The sequence below is a fragment of the Nicotiana sylvestris genome, chromosome 12, assembly GCF_000393655.2.
Source record: "Nicotiana sylvestris chromosome 12, ASM39365v2, whole genome shotgun sequence".
Classification (NCBI taxonomy): Eukaryota; Viridiplantae; Streptophyta; class Magnoliopsida; order Solanales; family Solanaceae; genus Nicotiana; species Nicotiana sylvestris.
Window position 1 is genome coordinate 6626831 of NC_091068.1, and position 20429 is coordinate 6647259.

The 20429-nt window shown below is 36.4% G+C and overlaps 2 protein-coding genes across 2 annotated transcripts; one reads left to right on the forward strand and one right to left on the reverse strand.

Annotated features, from left to right (window-relative positions):
* On the reverse strand, positions 1-4705 carry LOC104233827 (uncharacterized). The gene is made up of 11 exons (XM_070163254.1): positions 4475-4705; positions 2850-3677; positions 2541-2744; positions 2220-2351; positions 2032-2137; positions 1863-1943; positions 1666-1746; positions 1196-1592; positions 962-1088; positions 148-293; positions 1-31 (listed from the first exon to the last, which is right to left on the reverse strand). Exons 1-11 carry the CDS (start codon positions 4703-4705, stop codon positions 1-3), a joined length of 2364 nt encoding a protein of 787 aa, XP_070019355.1.
* Positions 4706-17228: 12523 nt separating this feature from the next.
* On the forward strand, positions 17229-17540 carry LOC138882648 (uncharacterized). The gene has a single exon (XM_070163255.1). It carries the CDS (start codon positions 17229-17231, stop codon positions 17538-17540), a length of 312 nt encoding a protein of 103 aa, XP_070019356.1.
* The last annotated feature ends 2889 nt before the right edge of the window (positions 17541-20429 follow it).

Consider the following 20429-nt stretch of genomic DNA (forward strand, 5'->3'; position numbering starts at 1 on the left):
TCAAAAACTAGCAACAACCAATGGAAGTTCTCTACAAGGTTCACAGGCATGAGCACATAGTCAACAAGATCCCAGGCAACATTAGCAAGAATTCTGTACCCAAGAATATATTCTCCAACATCATCCTCGGGTTTAACAACCGAATACCTTTGTTCCGGTGGAGAACTTATGAACTTGTCATAGATTCTTTCAATCTTTGTCTTGAACAAGCAATCCGTGGTTGTGAACCTAGTATTATTGTTGGGGCCATATTTGCCTCTTTTTCGCAGATAATACATAATAACATCAATGTGCTGCCAAAATAGAATAAACATATACAATAAGGTACGGTGTAACCACACTTGTCTACAAGACAGCTACAGATTAACTACAATTTGAATTTATTAAAAACTCTAACAGATTGCTGCAAATTAGCTACACTATAACTACAGAAATATAACAGTTAGTCCAAGTTCCTCACAAAATGTAATTTAATTGTAGTTTGTATGAACCATAGTGAACAAGTACTATATGTACAATTGACCCATCAGACTACAAAACAACTACACATTAACTATATTTATGCACTGTCTACATTTATTCACTATACAGAGGAACAAATGAAACATACCACCTAACTTAAGCTCCCAAAAATCAGCAAGTTCAACCTACAGTTAATATTAATAGGCACAATCACAAGCTCTACAATATTACTACAAGGTAACTACAGTTGTGGTACACGGAGATTTCAAGTCAGTCAAAAGTACCAAAAATCCAGTTTGTACATACAATCATCATCACATATGATACATAAGGTCCATAAAAAGCAAAATTTCACAGCTGAGACATAAATATAGTAACATATATATGTTGTCTACAATATTACTACAATTACACATCATAGCTGAAAAATAAACTACAATTACACTACACAGCTGAAGACAAAACAGATATTGTGAATGATTATGTTCTTTATACTTACTGTGTTATTGATGACTTGTCCGGGGTGAGCAAGGTCATAAAACCAGTCCTTCTTATCAATCTTTTCACAACCAAAATCCAACCAAGGCTTGATTTGGTTATCCTTCTTGGAAAAGTAATATTTCCTCCTGTAATAACAAAAAAAAGATGATCAAATACAAAAAATTTACAAAATGAATTACAATTTTAAAGTATAAAAATGGTGAACAGACAGTGTAAAATGAAGCATTCATACCTCCTAGATACTTTATCACTACGAATGTATAACCAGTTGGTGAACCTTTCTGTCAATTCAGGATCTACATTTTCACCTATGACACTTGTGAAGGGGTGCTTGAGGTAAAAAAATTTAGGTCCAACAGATGTGCTGCCTCCAGAACTATACAAAGATGTGAAAGGTGATCGTGCATGTTTTCCCGGTTGCCTTGTTCTACCGGGATGAACAGGGGTTGATTCATCTCGTATGGGCTCGCCATACATGACCAACTGTGATAAGTTTTCTGGCAGCTCAAAGTCATCCAATGTCAAACCTTTGTTTTCAATGCCTTCAGGAACAACTTTTTTATCAATGCCTTCAGGAACAACTTCAGTCACAGTCACACCGTGAATTGGCGACTGTGGAACTTCACCTTCTGTAGATAAGTGTAGATCAATGTAGATATGAACAGTATTATGGAGTTATAGAGAATATAGAGAATATATTACCTGCTTGTTGTGGCTCAGCCACTTCATCAATTACTGGTTCTTCCTCAATATTTCCTTGTAGATGTTCTGGTGAAACATCAGCTTGAATGAATAATTGGGAATGAGAATTGTAGATATATGTAGGAATATGTAGTTAAGGTGTAAATTATTAAAATTTTGCATAAAAACCTTATTATAATGAAGGAATGGTTCTGTACCTACTTTATATGCCTCAGCTGCTTCTTGGAAGTCAGGATATAAGTCAACATGTGGTTGAAAATGTTCTAGAGAAATTGTAGCTGCAACACATAGTAAAAAAATGATTAGTATAATTTAATAATGCTGTCTTGAAATTTGTAGATATGTATGCAGGAATTTTGTAGATACCTATATTGCTTGTGCTTCCATGTAGTTGATCACCAGCATTGAACTGGAATTGCTGGTTGTTATCTCCTTGATGTTGGTAATTATTTTTTGTTGAACTACCAGCAAACTACAATTTTGGGGAATATTTGAGACTACTTTATTCATATGTCTTAATTAGTCTTAGTACAAAATTATATGTAAATTCTTACCTTTGACTCATCCAAATCAAACCTCTTGTTTATCACATTCATAACACCCTTCAAAGATTGATCTATGAACTCTCGAAGGCTTGAGAGTTCCTCAAAAACATCCTTCCTATAGGCATCTAACTTTACATCAACCTAAAAATTAAATATATAATTAGTTGGTAATCTTATTCTAACTGCTACAGTTACACTACAATTCAACAAACTATAATTGTTATAGATTTATACCACAAATTAACTACAATGTATAACATACTATAATTGTTATGTAATGAAGTCAAAATGTAGCAAATTATGTCAATATATTGTAGTTATTCATAATACCTGCACAATCCCCTTTTCCAACTTCATGAGCTTGCTACTGACAGATTCAATGTCCTCTTGACAATCTGTATATTTGGGTTCAAATGATGGAGAAGCAGCAGTTGGAACATGTGATGGTTGAGCACCATGTTCATCTTCATATTGAATCTTGTCTGGCAGATTAAGCACTCCAAGCTCTTCTCCAGATTCAATCATGTTTGTGAACTGAATGATGAAAATAACAGTTAATTCAAGTGACAAAAAAAATGTAGATTCAATGTAGTTATTATGAATGTAATTGTAGCATCATACAAAAGTGGAAAAAAATACCTTGATCCACTCAGGCTTGATCATCTTCTCTTCAATTGCAGTTAACCAAATCTGCCCCTTTGTAGCTGACCATCTTAAAATTCGAGGTATAGATTCAGAACATCTCGTAGCAAGCTCGGTGCTGACGGACGAGCAACACTCATATAGCCACACTTGCAAGGCTAATGAGCATCCCCGTATCAGATAAGAATGTACATGGGGATTAAGACGATGTCGGACAGATTCAATAACCTGCTTGAAGGATTTGATACCCCATGGGTATGACTCAAAATTACCAGACTCTATTAGAAAGAACATAAACTTGTCTATGAAAGTCACATTGTCTTTATCAGAAGGACAAACAAAAAATTCCAACATATAAAGAATGCACAACTTCACCGCATCCACATCGTTTGCCCATGCTTTATTAGTCACTACTTTTTTCAAATGCCATTTCTCAACCCTTTCTTTGTTCGGAAAATATGTATTCATTAAAGGGCTAACATAGGTGGAAGTGTAACCATAGTCTGAAAACTTATTCACACAATTAAGACCAGTTATCAACCCAAATTCTCTCAAGGAAAAATTCAATTTTTCACCCTTAAATAGTACTGAAAAATATGAGTCAGTAGACTTTGTCAATTCATACTTCATCAGAAGATGAAGTGTTTGGTTTTGCATACAGATTTTGGGGAGACCTAATAAGTAACCAAAACAAGTTTTTCTGAAAACCCTTAAAGCATTCGGAGAGAGTAAAGCTTGTATCTGGCTAGGTATGCTAGGATCACACAAACTGTGGAATCTAAGCACACCATAATCAACATTTTGTTGTGCAAAGTAAGGTCCATTCTGTAGAAAATATAAAATTAATGAACATTAGTAGTTTGCATAAAAAGGAAACAGTAATCTACATATAACTACATGACAAATACAAAATATAACTAGAAGAAGAATAGCCTACCCACACCTATAACTACAAAACAATAACAGAAGAACAATGCACGTGTAAACATTATCTACAGAATGTAACAGTTACTTCAAGTATGTCACATAAATGTAGATTAACTGTAGTTAGAATGAAGTTAAATATATGAGCTATACAGGCTACAATAAAAAATAACATATCTACAATTTAACCATCAGACTACACATCAACTACAAACTAACTACATTTATACACTGTCTAAGAGTCACAGTTCCAATTAAACTACAAAATTGAGACAAAGAATCTACAAAATTAGGACAACACCACATTTTACCAAAATACACTTGAACAATCAAAGAAGAACAATGCACTTGTAAACATTATCTACAGAATGTAACAGTTACTTCAATTAACTCACAACATGTAGATAAATTGTATTTAGAATGAAGTTAAATGTAGCAGCAATACAGGTTGCAATGAAAAATACCATCTCTACAATTTAACGATCAGACTACAAATCAACTACAAACTAACTACAGTATACACTGTCTAATAATCACAGTTCCATTAAACCTACAAAATTGTGAAAAATAATCTACAAAATTAGGACAATACCACATTTGGCCAAAAAACACTTGAACACTAAATTAACACTTGAACAACAGATTTTTACAACCAAAATCAAACTACAAAACAGTGAGGAAACATAAATAGTGTTTACCTTTATTGAAATTTTTTCCTTAACCAATTTTGGTACTTTTTTTGAGGGTTTCTTCTTCTTTGGTTTTGATGAAGAAGGAGAGACCTTGTGTTTTTTCACAGATTGAACTTTGGGAGAATCATCTACAAAATCGTCATCTACACTCAACTCTTTCCCCTTGCGTTTCAGTTGATTGTCGACTAGTTTATCAACTCCACCAACATCAACATCGTGCAAATGCTTGCTTCTCATTTCCGCACGAATTTGTCTAGGAGATGAAACAACAGTAGTTTGTTCACTTGCATGCGTCGTTTGTGGGTTTTTTGGTGGTGATTTTGGTGTTAAAACACCCAAATCAAAGGTTGGAATATCAGCTAATATAACTTTTGATGATTTTTTTGGGGAGTGTTGGTTTTTTTCATGATTTAGGAGTTGAAGACAAAGATGGAAGTGAATTCAAATCGTGGGGGATACTATCAACTGAAGGTAACTAAGTGGAGAAGAAAGTGATGGTAATTGTGGGTGAGAAGAGATTGTACGAGAATGGAGGAAAAACTGAAGGTAAATCGTGGGGGTGGGGAACTGAAGGTAAATCGTAGGGGGTGTGGGGGGGTGGGAGGAGAGGGCGGGTAAACCAAATAACGTGAAGATACAGTCCTATAATTATGCCTAATAAAAATGAACCCTTAATTATATCCCTAATTTGAATTATGGTATAGAAATGGTAATTTGGTATGCTTAAATGTAATAAACACAAACCTTAAACATTGAGGGTAATAATGTTTGATATATGGTATAGATAGGTAAAAATCCCAATCAAATTCCCCAGGCCCATGAACACTATAGTTGAGCCGACCCACTTATTTGTAAGTTAATTTCGGCTGGGCCTATTTAATGATAAACAAGGGAAACTTACACAAATATCCCAAATAAATCTCAACTTATCAATCTCTAGCCACTAATTATAGACTTACCAAAACTAGCCAACAAAATTGAAAAACCAAATAATAGGGTTCTTTCTCTCAAAGAATCACATGCAAAAATTACCTTCCATATTTTTAAGCGTGATTAGCAACACTAGATACAAGACGGAAAGAAAATTTTATGGATGAGGTAGCAAATAAGGTGATAAAATACAAATAATATATGCAATATTACAAAAATCTAAACAAAAAAGGAACTTTTTCAATGGGTATAGTTGAAATTCATTGAAAATATATAGATAAGTCAATATACAAAATTTGAGGAAGATTGGAGGTGATTTGGACTGGTTTTGTATCAAATTTCGTAATTAAATCGAGTTCAAAAAAGTCTTCTGCGATACATGTATCAAACATATATCACGCATGTATCTCACACACAGGTATACATGGATATACATGTGATACACAAATGATACACAGTGTGATACACCTATCATTTTTTTCATATTCAATTTTTACGGAATTTTCAATTCAAACCACCTCAAAACTTCACCAAATTATCTTAAAACTGAGATTCAAGCTCCTTAAGTTATGCTCAATCTATTCTAATAACACCCACTCAAAATAAAGCAAAAATTTGATATTTCTTTGCTACAAATAGCTAATTGGCTAATGAGACTTTTACCTTCCTATACCACATAGGAAACCTTATTACCCTTAATGTTTAAGGTTTGATTTAATTACAAACCCGTATACCAAATTACCAATCCTATACCATACTTAATTAAGAGTCTAATTAATGGGCAGTTTTTACTCCTTAATTAAAGGTATCCATGTATCTCACATTTCTCTCTCCCCTTAATTCCTAAGATCTGACCAGCGTCGTTTTCCCCCTCCCATTTCTTTCTCTTCTCCATTACTTCTTCTTCTCAAAAAATACAGAGATGAGACCCATTGAGTATAATCAGATTTTTAGCCAAAGAGATTCAATATGAAACCCATTGTTTCGGTTATTGTAATTTCTGGTAATTGTCAGATATTGTTCTGAATTTTAACAACTACGAGATCGAGAGTAGATGTATGACACAGAAGACTTCCTCAATTGATCAATCAACTCAACAATTCTCAATTGTAAATTTGTGGGGTAGCCATATGAATCTTCTGTAACCTCCGGCTCCATTTTGTCTATATTATTTCAATATTAAATAAATTGTCTTTTTAGGCAATTTAGAGGTTCTTTAAAGGTAGAGATTCTTCAAGTGTCTCACTTATCCGGCATTGACACACAAGTTCTTGACCAAACTAGAAAAAAACTTAGGATAACAAACATCTGACCCAATATAACTGTGACAGTATTGGTGCAATTGTAGTTTATTTGTAGTTTTTTGTAGAAATTTTGTAGATGAAGAGCAAATTTTGTAGTCAACATTTTTTTTCACATAAGATTGTAGTTTAATTGTAGTATAAATGTAGTAATTTTGTAGATACCCTTAAAAACAATATAACTTTATACAATACTTAAACTGATTTGTAGTTTATTTGTAGAAATTTTGTAGATAAAGAGAAAATTTTGTAGTCAACATTTTTTTTTCAACATAGATTGTAGTATAAATGTAGTAATTTTGTAGATACCCTTCAAAACAATACTGCTTTATACATACGTAAACTGATTTGTAGTTTCTTTGTAGATTTTTTGTAGAAAATTTTGTAGTCAACATTTTTTTCAATATAGATTGCAGTTTAATTGTAGTATAAATATAGTAATTTGTAGATACCATTAAAACAATATTGTTTTATATATACTTAAACTGATTTGTAGTTTATTTGTAGATTTTTTGTAGAAAATTTGTTGACCCAAGCGCATCAGCTCACTCCCGTCAAGAACAAGAGCTCCTCCATTCGAATAGTTGACGAAAACAGAGCCTTGCATATTTAAATATGCTCAGTCATTCCTAAAAGAAAAAAGAGGAGAACCAAATCAAAAAGACCCTGAGCTTTAGAAATGGAAGACTGGTATATACTTAGAGAAACAGAAATACGTGAAAAATGAGGAAAGAGAAGCCTGCTGAAAAAGGAGGAAACAAATCTGATGTGAATATGAAAAAATATTTAGTCCCAAATTTTTATGCGCCTAATTTGGAAGGAATAAGCTATTCAAATATTTATCCCAGATTTGCAGGCGCCTAATTTGGAAGGAATCAGCTCTTAATATTGGGTATTTAATGAATGGTATAAATTTTGTAGGAAAAATATAAACATGGCGGGTAATAATGGAAATATGCACATTTTTAGTAATAAGATTTCATATATGGTATAAATAGGAAAAAATCCCTTGGCTAATTTGGCTAATATTTGATTTAACCTATACCCATTTTTAAATAACTTTTAACTTGTACCCATCTTTTAAATAATTTTAGCCTTCTTTCTCCTCCTCCTCCTCCTCCTCCCCCTCCTCCTTCTTCTTCTTCCTCTTCTTCTTCTTCTTCTTCTTCTTTCTTTTGCTGTTGTTGGTGCTGCTATGGAACTTCAGTTCATGGGATGATTGTAAAAACCTCTATTTCTGTATGTTTCATTTTTCTTTTGGACCTTGGTTTTCTGTTCTCGAGGATTGTGTCTGTTAAAAATTGAGTTTGTGTTTGAAATACTATTTTTTCCCTTCATCTTTTTAATTGTTGTTCTGTTTAGTGTTATTTTCACCTTTTATGGCATTTAACAATGTTTGTGCTTTGACGGGTTGCTGTTATAAACATAAATTCTGTGAAAATAATTACTAGGTAAACTTGTTATTATGCAAGAGTAATTTGTGTGCGTGCGCGGATGTGGTGTTTTTGTTGCTATTGAGCAAGGTATGTGATTAGTGATAAGAGGGTTAAAGTGGGGGAGAAAGGAAACAAAAACTTCAGCTCTAGAGCTGAAATTCGCCAGTTACAAAAACAAAAACTCCAACTCTAGAGCTGAAGTTCGCCAGTTACAAAACAAAAACTTCAGCTCTAGAGCTGAACTTCAAGCTCGTCTACTAGAATGCTGAAGTTTTGTGTGATTGTCTTTGCTACTTCAGCCCCGTATGCTGAAGTTATGCGAAAAAGCGGGTACGCTTGCAATTTTTTTTGCAAAGCAGGCACAAGTTAAAACTGTTGCGGAAGCCAAATGTATATAGTGTGAATAAGTCACAACTACTATACCAAAAATTATGACAGCCACCAAATAATAAATAAGACAATAAAACAACAATAAAGGAAACACCAGAATTTACGAGGTTCAGCTAATTTTGCCTACTCCTCGGACACAACCAATATTTTATTCCACTCCAAAAATACAAGTGAAATAATACTAAAGAGAGAAGATACAAATGCCTTAAACAGATGAGAAGGCAAATGAGAGGTGTGTTTCAATCCTAAACATTAGGCCTTCTTTTATAGGGGAAAAATCCCCCCAAACTTAACTCCCAACCAATGTGGGACTTTGGCATTTTGCCAAACTTCAACAAATCTCCACCTTGGCAAAATTCCACATTTTCAATTCTCTCTCAATAACAAATTTTGGTTGTGTCTTCATCTTCAATCTTCAGTGTTCAACAATGTTGATCAAATCCAAACAATGTTGAAACTTGACCGCAGTCACCACCTTTGTCAGCATATCAGCAGGATTCTCTGTAGTATGAATTTTCTTCACCGTGACTCCACCTTCTTCTATGATTTCTCGTACGAAATGATACCGAACATCAATGTGCTTCGTCCTTGCATGATAAACTTGGTTCTTCGCTAATTGAATAGCACTTTGACTATCACAAAAAATTGTGATACCTTTTTGTTCAACACCAAGCTCCTTTAGCAATCCTTGAAGCCAAATTGCCTCTTTCACAGCATCTGTAATAGCCATGTACTCTGCCTCTGTTGTAGACAAAGCAACTGTTGACTGCAAAGTAGACTTCCAACTAACTGGTGCCTTTGCAAAAGTAAACACATAACCAGTAGTTGATCTTCGTTTGTCCATATCACCCGCAAAATCTGAGTCACAATATCCAACTACAGACTGATTGTCTTCCTGCTCAAAAACTAACCCGACATCTACAGTATTATGAATATACCGTAGAATCCACTTCACAGCTTGCCAATGCTCCTTCCCTGGATTGTGCATATATCTGCTAATAACTCCAACAGCTTGTGAAATGTCAGGCCTTGTGCAAACCATTGCATACATCAAGCTACCAACAACATTTGCGTATGGTACCTTTGACATATACTCTCGTTCAGCTTCATCCATTGGCGACATAGTAGTACTTAGCTTAAAATGGGAAGCAAGTGGAGTACTAACTGGCTTAGTCTTGTCATCTATGCCAAAACGTTGAAGTACTCTCTTCAAATATTCCTTTTGAGATAAACAGAGTTTCTTTGAACGTCTATCTCTAATTATCTCCATGCCAAGAATTTTCTTTGCCTCACCCAAATCCTTCATCTCGAACTCCTTCTTCAGTTGAATCTTCAACTTATCAATTTCTTCCAAATTCTTGGAAGCTATCAACATATCATCAACATATAGGAGAAGATATACAAAGGAACCATCTTTAAGCTTGTGCAAATACACACAATGATCGTATTTGCTTCTCTTGTACCCTTGCCGCAACATAAACTCGTCAAATCGCTTGTACCATTGTCTAGAAGATTGTTTCAATCCGTACAACGATTTTTCAAGTTTGCACACCATATTTTCTTTTCCAGCAACTTTGAATCCTTCTGGCTGAGTCATGTAGATTTCCTCCTCCAAGTTTCCATGTAAAAACGCAGTTTTTACATCCATCTGAACTAGTTCCAAATCCAATTGTGCTACCAAAGCCAACATAATTCTAATGGAGGAATGTTTTACAACTGGAGAAAACACTTCATTGTAATCAATTCCCTCCTTTTGAGCATATCCTTTGGCCACCAATCTTACTTTGTAGCGAACATCTAATTGGTTAGGAAATCCTTCTTTCTTTGCAAATACCCATTTGCACCCAATTGCTTTCTTTCCCTTCGGGAGATTGGCCAATCTCCATGTATGATTCTGATGAAGGGACTGTATTTCATCATTCATGGCAATCCTCCACTTATCTTCTTCTGAACTTTGGACAGCGTCTTTGTAAGTAGTAGGAACATCATCAGCTACAATTGAGGTTGCACAAGCAACCGTCTCTATGAGACGAACAGGTTTCGTTATTGTTCTTTTTGGCCTGCTGGTTGCTATTGATTCAAGTTGTTGTTGAGATTCCTGAGTTGGAATCTCCTCTACTGGCTCTCCTTCCAGAGGGTAATTTTCATTTGTTTCCTCCTCTGCTTCTTGTGTAGGAAAAATAAATTTTCCCTCAAACTCCACCTGCTTAGAAGCACCTTCATTTTGTTTGGTATCTTCTGTTACCTTATTTACCATAGCAAATTCATCAAAGGTAACATCTCTGCTGAACATTACTTTCTTTGTCATAGGACACCATAAGCGATATCCTTTGACTCCAGAAGTAATTCCCATAAAAATAGCCTTCTTTGCCCTTGGATCCAATTTTGACTCCGTCACATGATAATATGCAGTTGAGCCAAACACGTGCAAAGAGTTATAATCTACAGCAGGTTTTCCGTACCATTTTTCAAATGGTGTTTTGCCATCAATAGCAGCAGATGGTAGACGATTAATGAGGTGGCATGCATATGTAATTGCCTCAGCCCAAAATTCTTTGCCCAAGCCAGCATTGGACAACATACACCGTACCTTCTCCAGCAAGGTCCGGTTCATACGTTCTGCCACTCCATTCTGTTGTGGTGTATGTCTAACAGTGAAGTGTCGGATGATGCCATCATTTTCACAGACCTTATTGAAATGATCATTTTTGTATTCACCTCCATTGTCTGTGCGAATACACTTGATTCTCCTGCCTGTCTGATTCTCCACCATCATCTTCCATTTGAGAAAAATTCCCAACACTTCATCTTTGCTCTTCATTGTATACACCCATACTCTTCGGGAAAAATCATCAACAAAGGTTACAAAATAGTGCTTCCCACCCAATGAAGGTGTTTTGGAAGGACCCCAAACATCAGAGTGTACATAATCCAAAATGCCTTTAGTATTATGGATCGCTGTACCAAATTTAACCCTTGTCTGTTTCCCTTTAACACAATGCTCACAAAACTCCAAGTTGCAAGCCTTTACTCCTTTTAACAATCCTTGATCTGATAGAGTTTTCAAGGATTTTCCTCCAGCATGTCCCAAGCGCATGTGCCATAGCTTGGTTGCTTCTGCCTCTTTGTCGTCACTGGATGTTACTGTCGCTGTCCCAATAACTGTACTGCCACGATAGCGGTACATATTATTATTCTTCCGATTAGCCTTCATTACCACTAGTGCACCGGAGCATACTCTCATCACTCCATTTTCTGCAATGATTTTGAACCCTTTTGATTCTAGGGCTCCCACAGAGATGAGATTCTTCTTCAAATCCGGTACATATCGAACATCTATCAATGTTCTGATCATTCCATCATGGTTCCTTAATCGTATTGAACCAATGCCATATGAGGTAAGAGGGCTGTTATCCGCTGTGTGGATGACTCCATATTCTCCTTCTTGAAATTCCACGAACCAGTCCCTGTTGGGACACATATGATAGCTACAAGCCGAGTCCATCAACCATATGTCTGATGATGTTGATGACTCTGTTGTAACTAATGAGAAGTCTGAATCATCACAATCAGCTACATTTGAATCCATAATAGCCTTTCCATTGTTATGTTTGGCCTTATTCTTCAACTTCGGACAGTCTTTCTTCCAGTGCCCTTTTTCTCGACAAAAGGCACATTCATCTTTGCTGGGTCTGGATCTTGACTTGGATCTTCCCTTCTTTGTCCTCGTTTGATTTTGAGGACGACCCCTCACAAACAGTGCTTCTCCTTCTCCGCCCTTCTGTTTTTCTCGCTTTCTTTGTTCATAGCTGTACAAAGCTGAACAAACTTCTCTGAGAGAAATTTCGTCATTTCCATGGAGTAGAGTAGTTTCAAGGTGCTCGTACTCATCAGGAAGTGACGCCAACAACATTAAGGCCAAGTCACCATCATCATAAGTTGTATCCATATTTTGCAAATCTGTGACCAACTTATTGAAACTGGTGATATGTTCATTCATCGTGGTACCAGGAACATAGGTGAAGTGAAACAGTCTCTTCTTCATGTACAATTTATTTTGACTGTTTTTCTTCAAAAATTTATCCTCCAGTGCTTTCCATAATTTACTTGCAGAAGTTTCCTTTGTGTATGGATATTTCTGCTCTCTAGCAAGGTAGGATCGAATGGTACCGCAAGCAACACGGTTGATAATTCTCCAATCTTCTTCTCCAATAACATCTGGTTTCTTTTCTTCAATGGCCAGATCTAGCCCTTGTTGAAAAAGGACATCTAGAACCTCGCCTTGCCACATCCCAAAATGTCCGGACCCGTCAAAAATTTCTACCGCAAATTTCGCATTTGACACAATTCTTGTCATAAGCGAAGATGCCAATGATGACGTATTGTTGACACTTGATGTAGATTCTTCTTGTTTATTGTCTCCCATATTTGACACAAATATTATTTAATAGCTGACGACACAAATCAAGATTATTTCCTTTCTGATGTAGAAGATCAGACTAAGCTGCAACTACAGAGCATACTCAGACAGAACCTTGACTCAGTTACCAAGATAAATCTTTTCTGATGTGGAAGATCAGACTATGCTGCAACCACAGAGCATACTTAGACAGTACCTTGGCTCTGATACCAATTGTTGCGGAAGCCAAATGTATATAGTGTGAATAAGTCACAACTACTATACCAAAAATTATGACAGCCACCAAATAATAAATAAGACAATAAAACAACAATAAAGGAAACACCAGAATTTACGAGGTTCGGCTAATTTTGCCTACTCCTCGGACACAACCAATATTTTATTCCACTCCAAAAATACAAGTGAAATAATACTAAAGAGAGAAGATACAAATGCCTTAAACAGATGAGAAGGCAAATGAGAGGTGTGTTTCAATCCTAAACATTAGGCCTTCTTTTATAGGGGAAAAATCCCCCCAAACTTAACTCCCAACCAATGTGGGACTTTGGTATTTTGCCAAACTTCAACAAAAACGTGACACAAAAAGCGGGTATAGATGCAAATGCCCAATATTTTATCAATTGGCCAATTTTTGTAATGAGCTACCTATAAATAAACATAGCTAGTAATTTCCCGTGGAAAATTTTCATAACTGTAACTTTTATAAGAGTATATTCCATTATCTACAACTATTATTGGATTCACGTTTTGTACAATATATAAGTGCGTTCATTTTATCTAACTAATGAGCGTCCAGTTTATATTGTCACCCAATAAATGCGGTAGAATTCCTTTAATTAAGGAAATCAACTAGTGTCACACTTCCTTTTTCCTACCCAGGAAGGGTATAAGAGAGTTTTTTTCCAATTTAAGTGACAATTGAAACGGAATTATTTATTTAAAAATTAGGGTTGCCACTTGGGATAATTTAAGGTGTCTCAAGTCACCGGTTTAAAATCCCAAATCGAGAAAGTTTGACTCTATTTACGGTCTGCGAATACAAGAATCCGGGTAAGAAATTTTGTTAACCCGGGAGAAGGTGTTAGGTATTCTCGAGTTCCGTGGTTCTAGCACGGTCGCTTTGATCATACTTGGCTTAGTAAATTGTCTAATTACTTATTTTAGAACCTATGTGCATTTACCTTTCACCGCTTTTTAATTAAAAAAATTATCTTAAAATGAGTCACGCGTACGTGTACCCATTTGTTTGGCGCGTCAAAAATCATGTCACGCGAATGTGTCCATAATTAGTAACGCTTTATTATTATTAAAAAAATTTGGCCGACGTTGCGCGAACGCGTACTCCGGTTTTACTTTTATAAATCGTAATAATGTCACACGAACGTGTCCACAACCACGATAGTATATTAAACGTACCTAAAGCAAACTACGAACATTTATTATTTTCATATCTAAATTATACGAGGGCCATGTAGGATTAAATGGTGGATGACACACCTCGAACTATATGAACTAAAATTAATTAATGGCCTATTAAAACAATTTTATTATTAAGAAAGTTTGTTCGAAGTTGTGCTAACGCATACTCCGAATTAGTTTTTAGAAAAGTAATCATGTCACGCGAACGTGTACACAATCACAATTATATTTTAAACGTACCTAAAGGCTTTTCTACGGACGTTTATTTTAAATATCTAGTTATGAAATTTATGAGGGCCATGGGTGATTTGATTTAAATGGAACACCTCTTATGTGACTAAAAGATATTACATATTAATTAGGCCCAAAAGACATCAATACTTGCCATAGATAGGTTGTTAAATTATCAAGAAAACTAGAGACCCATGTTGGGAATTTGGGCTAAAATTATTCCCAAGGAAACGGGCAGCTGAAGGAACAACCCAACAAACTTGAGCATTTAGATCGGGCCAGCGTTGAGCCCATCGTCTAAAAATCTCCCAAAGCTCAAACTCATTTTATACAGATTAATAGCATGCTTAACGAAATCGGAAATTAAATTAAACTCGTAATGGATTCCCAATTGATCTCCTTTCTTATTGAGCCATCCTACATTTAAGAAAACAAGTTGGTGCTAAAAACTATGGGACTTACAATTGTGCCCAAAGCAAAAGACCAGAATTGGTCACTCTAAATATCGTGACAAACAAGCCCAAACATCTAGGCCCAAAGAAACTGATCCTAATGGAAAGCAAAAGCTGAAGGGCGTGGGGGCTCAAGATCGAATCCAAACATATGGAGGGGACATCTGAAGCCTTTAAAAGCTGGCTAAGCACATTTGGCTATCTAAATGGATAATGTGATTATCTGAAAGGATATGCTAATGATAGACCACTAGTACCCCCAAAAAGGTGGAAGGTTAAGGAAGGTAAATTCTTCATACATGGCGATATGAATGATAGGGCCAACGATCCTAGAAACTAAGAGTAGGTTTGTAAAGGGGTTCTATACTTGTTAGAGGTCTAGGGACAATGCATCCCAAGTAAGTACTATAGATCAAAGGTGAAAGTTTTGCGAGTTTTTAGAATGAGTTAATCATGGAATTGCGATTCAACCAAAGTTTCAAGATGTTAAGAAAGGCGAAACGAGTGGGAGAAATAAATGTGATGCTATAATAACCCATGAGAGTATTTGGGCTTGATGGAGGGCCTCTAAAGAATCTTACAAGCAAAGAAGTGTTAAGTGATATGCGGATGAACACACTTTCCCACGTATATCCTAACAAGAGTTAAGAGGTGAGCGGGATGAAATAACTAAGGGAAAAGACCACGTAACATGTGGAAGAATGCACGGCTATTCACTAGCTAGGAAGAATGAGGTGAGAAGAAATGGGGAGAAAACCTATAAATTGAGATGATCACGGGTATCATAAAATATCTTGTATCAGAATGGTGGACTCACTTAGCGTATAAGTGTTAATAAAAGGTATAAAGGACTAACCGTAATGCAACCGACTTGGGTGACACCGAATATCAACTAAAGGATCTAGAGACAGTTCATGTCTATATATAATGGAAAGTGAGACTACTGGTGGTGAAGTTGTGGTATGATAAGCTCATTAAATCAGGCACAATGATATTACAAGTTCACGGGAGGTAGACAAGTGTGTGGCAAAATAAGGCTATCAATTATGCACTATGAGCAAAATAGAATGGGAATGAAAATTCCAGTTAGAAAGAAAAGATGGTACCAGCATATATTGTTCGGGTCAGTGGCGCTCTCTGAATTGAATGCGTATGAAGGGTGTTGATATGCGTTTTGGGTGGTGTGGAACAGTAAAGAGAGCTCATGAGAATGTTCACAAGGGAAAGTGGAGTGGTTTTTTAAATTCTATAAGTCATGTAAGGAGGAAAAAGGCTGTCTAGGAAAGGTCTGAGCACAGTGTTACATTACATTTGATGCAATGTCGTGCATGTCGACGATGTGAAGGTGTGTGCGCAGGCTAGAAGATGTTATTCCTTTGAAATAGAAGGTTCTATAAGAAAACTCATCCAGTAATGTCTTTTGTTGAGAATTTGGAAGAGCAAGTTGCATATATTCACAAAAGATTGTAACCATATCAAGGAAATTATTGAAGAACTCAAATCCTATGAGGTCATATGTAAGAGAAATGGGACATAGATGGTCCACTATTGATGCAACATGGCCAGGTGATTACTTATGCTTCAAGGCAACCCCAGAATCATGAGAAGAACCATGCAACACCTGACTTAGAACTTATGGCGGTAGTTTTTGTGTAAAGATTTGGCGACATTATGTGTATGGGGTCCACGTTGATGTATTTACGGACCACAAGCGCCTCAATATATTTTCAAGCAAAAGGAGTTAAATCTGAGACAGAGAGGATGACTCGGGTTAGTCAAGGACTATGACATTGAGATTCCCTATCACCCGAGAAAGGCCAATGTCATGGCGGATGCTCTTAGCCAAAAAATCTATGGGTAGTTTTAGCTTACTGGGTGATATGTCAAAGGTAGTTGGCCATGGAGGTTCACTAGTGGCTAGTTCGAAAGTTTGTCTTGTAAAGTCTAATGAAGGTAGGGAAAATGTGCAAAATAGGGCTGAATCGTCGCTTGTGGTGGAGCAGTATGCTTAACTGTATATCAAAGAAATAGACAGTTTGCATGACACTCTAGCCTAAATCATTTCCGACAAACTTTTGGAAGAAATTTCAGCAAGGTTTGGGTACTCAAGTAAATCTTAGTATAGCCTTTTATCCACAAACTAATGGGAAGGCAGAGCGAACTATTCATATGCTCGAAGATATGTTGCGAGCTTGTGTTCTAGGTTTCAAAGGTAGTCGGGATGACCATTTGCCGCTTGTCGAGTTTGCTTACAATAACAACTTTCACGCTAGTGTTCAGATAGCCCCATTTGAGGCATTGTATGGAAGGAGGTGTAGATCTCTGATTGGATGGTTTGAGGTTGGTGAAGAAGAACTATTAGGGCTAGATCTTGTGCATCAGGCTATGGAAAAAGTTAAAGCCATTCAGGAGAGGATGAAAACTGTTCAGAGTCGTCTGAAATCCTATGCAGACGTGCGTCAAAGAGAATTGGAATTCCAAGTAGATGATTGAGTGTTCTTGAAAGTATCTCCCATGAATGGAGTCATGCGATTTGGAGAGAAAGGGAAATTGAGCCCAAGGTATGTCGGGCCATATCGGATCACTCAAAGGATAGGACAGGTGGCTTATAGGTTGGAATTGCCCCTTGAGATGTCATTAGTACATCCGGTATTCCATGTGTCTATGTTAAATAAAGTAGTGGGAAATGCATCCACTATTGTGCCTGTTGAAACTATCGAGGTTAGTGAAGAGATGTTATATGAAGAAATCCCATTTGCCATTCTTGATAGGCAAGTCTGAAAATTGAGGAACAAGGGAATTGCTTCAGTTAAAGTATTGTGGCGAAGTCAACAAGTCGAGGAAGCCACATGGGAATCGGAAAAAGAAATGAAAGAGAAATATCCCCATCTGTTCGAACAAGTCTAATAGGGATCATGCGAACGGTTGTCTTTAAGCAATTTGAGGTAGTGTTCAGATTTGTGCAAGGCACCCCATTTTTCCCAAATTGCCTTATTGTTGTAACTTCTTAATGTGTGCCAAATTGGAAATGTTGATGCTATTAGGGTAATGTGTAACCCTTGAGCTAAATGATTAATTGAAGCGTTTTTGAAATGTTAAAGTGATTGAATTGTATGGGGCTCATTGAAGTAACCCAGTTTTGTGCAGTAAATGACATTGGTTGAACCATGTGCAATTTGCGATGTAAAGAGAATGAGCTAAGTGCAAGTTGTTTAAAGTGTATGAATATGTATAAGTTGTTGAGGTAATGAATTATATACCAGTTGTAGGGATGACAGAAACTGTGTAATGGTACTTGGAAATATGTTTCGGGGGCTCTCTGACAGGTAGATAGGTCTAATTACAAAGGAAACTCTGGCGAAATTTTCAAAAATTTAGGGAGTTAGCCAAATGCGGGGATATTGATATATTTCATGATGTGAACAAGATGGAGTTACATAAGGATGGCTAATGAATGAACCTCGATCCTCATTTGAGGACGAATGATCCTAAGGGGGGAGAATGTAAGGCCCCGGAATTTTTTTTTCAAGTAACTTAAGATTTCGTCGTGCCAAGGTAGGCTAATTATTTTATTTTGTGTGCAAATGAGGATCTAGGATAGAATGTATATCAATTGGATATGTTAATAAGTATATAAGTCATATTAGGAGTGAATTGGGGTCTAAGGAGAGGCCTAAGTCTAAGCCAAGTTGGAAAATTTCATAATAGACGAAAGTTGTAAATTAGTGCGCACAAGACCTCACTTTGGACGCTCATATCTCCCGTTATACAAAGATTTGTGTGACACACAACCCATCAAATTAAAGCCCTTTGAGTCTAGTTTCCAATGCAATAAACCGTTTGTTATTTGAAGGTGTATACAGAAAGTTATGACCATTTTACTGGGCATATGTCACTAGCGCGCCCAGATGCGCGCCCGCGCTAAAATATGCGCGGTCAAGACAGAACACTGGGCAAACTAGCGCGCCCAGATGCGCGGATGCGCTAGTATCAGGTCTCTATATACCCCAAGACCGGGTAAGAATAGTCCCTAAGTCATTTTTGAGCAAGGGCTTGCTCTAACAAGGGGGAATCTGTCCCATACTTCGTTCCTATGATCCAAGGTAAGGTTTTTGGAGTATTTTGAGTTGATTACTACTCCTAAACACTTATATTAACAAGGATTAATCTTGAAAATCCTTAGATCTTCCTTCAAATCCTTGAATTTTTCAAGAACACCAAAAGTGGAGATTCTTAAAAATTCTTACTACAAGAAGTATGTCTATCATCTCTAACTACTCTATGGTGATTATTTATGTATGATATACACATTAGAACTCATGGGATGGTGATTGGGAGCCATGAGTGTCTAACCTAGGTTGTGTTGGTATTGTAGAGATTGTGAGATGGGTCATTGAGGTACGATTCTTGGTATAATAGTATTATGTATGCATGCATGTGCAAATAGGGTTGTGGAAAGATTGATGAACATAAATAGGTAAAGATTGGGATTGCTAGAATTTCCGGAATATCATAGTAACTTAAGGAAAGCTAAAACGAGGTACGTATGGCTAACTTTGACCTTTGTAAAGTCACTTTGTTTGGTGCACGAATATCTGGTATGTAATATCTACGTGAATTACTTGTAGAATTACTGTGTTTGGTATGATTTGATTGTTCGTGGTTAAATCTCCTGATATAATGGTGTCCGTAATTGGCAATAAACCAAATGTGTGGTTGTGAATGTGTTATGTGGTAAGAGTTGAGAAACAAATGATAGAAGGAAATCGTGAATGATGAACTTGGAAACAATTGTGGTAATAACATACATGGCTTGTATTGGCAATTATCGCGGTGATATAAAATGCATACGAGTTGTTGAACATGATGGAAATAGTATTGATGGTTGTGGAAATTCTTTGAGAAATTGTTGTTATTGTTCTTTGAGAAATTGTTGTGGTTGTTCTTTGTGAACTATTGTTGTTGTTGTTGTGTTGTTTGTGAATTGTGATTGTACGGTGGGATCGGGTTGCGCGCCGCAATACGAAGTAATAAGGTGTGGGTTGTGGTGATAAGGGTGGCCGAGGTAATAAGGATGGAAAGTGATCGAAATCACTATTGAAATGAAAGTATGAGAAAATTGTGAAATCATTGATATGAAAATGTTGAAGGGGAAATGGAGAGTTTGTAACTTGTTTGGCTTGATTGTTTTCTTTCAGGTGTATTTGATTGGTGATTTCATTACTACTTGTTACTTGTGTTTTGTGTATGGTTGAGTTTACTCAGGGCAAGTTTGTTCATACATACCAGTACAATTCAAATGTACTAACGTCCCTTTTGCCGGGGGCACTACATTCGTGTTATGATTGTAGGTGGATCCATAGCAGGTACTCCAGTCCACCG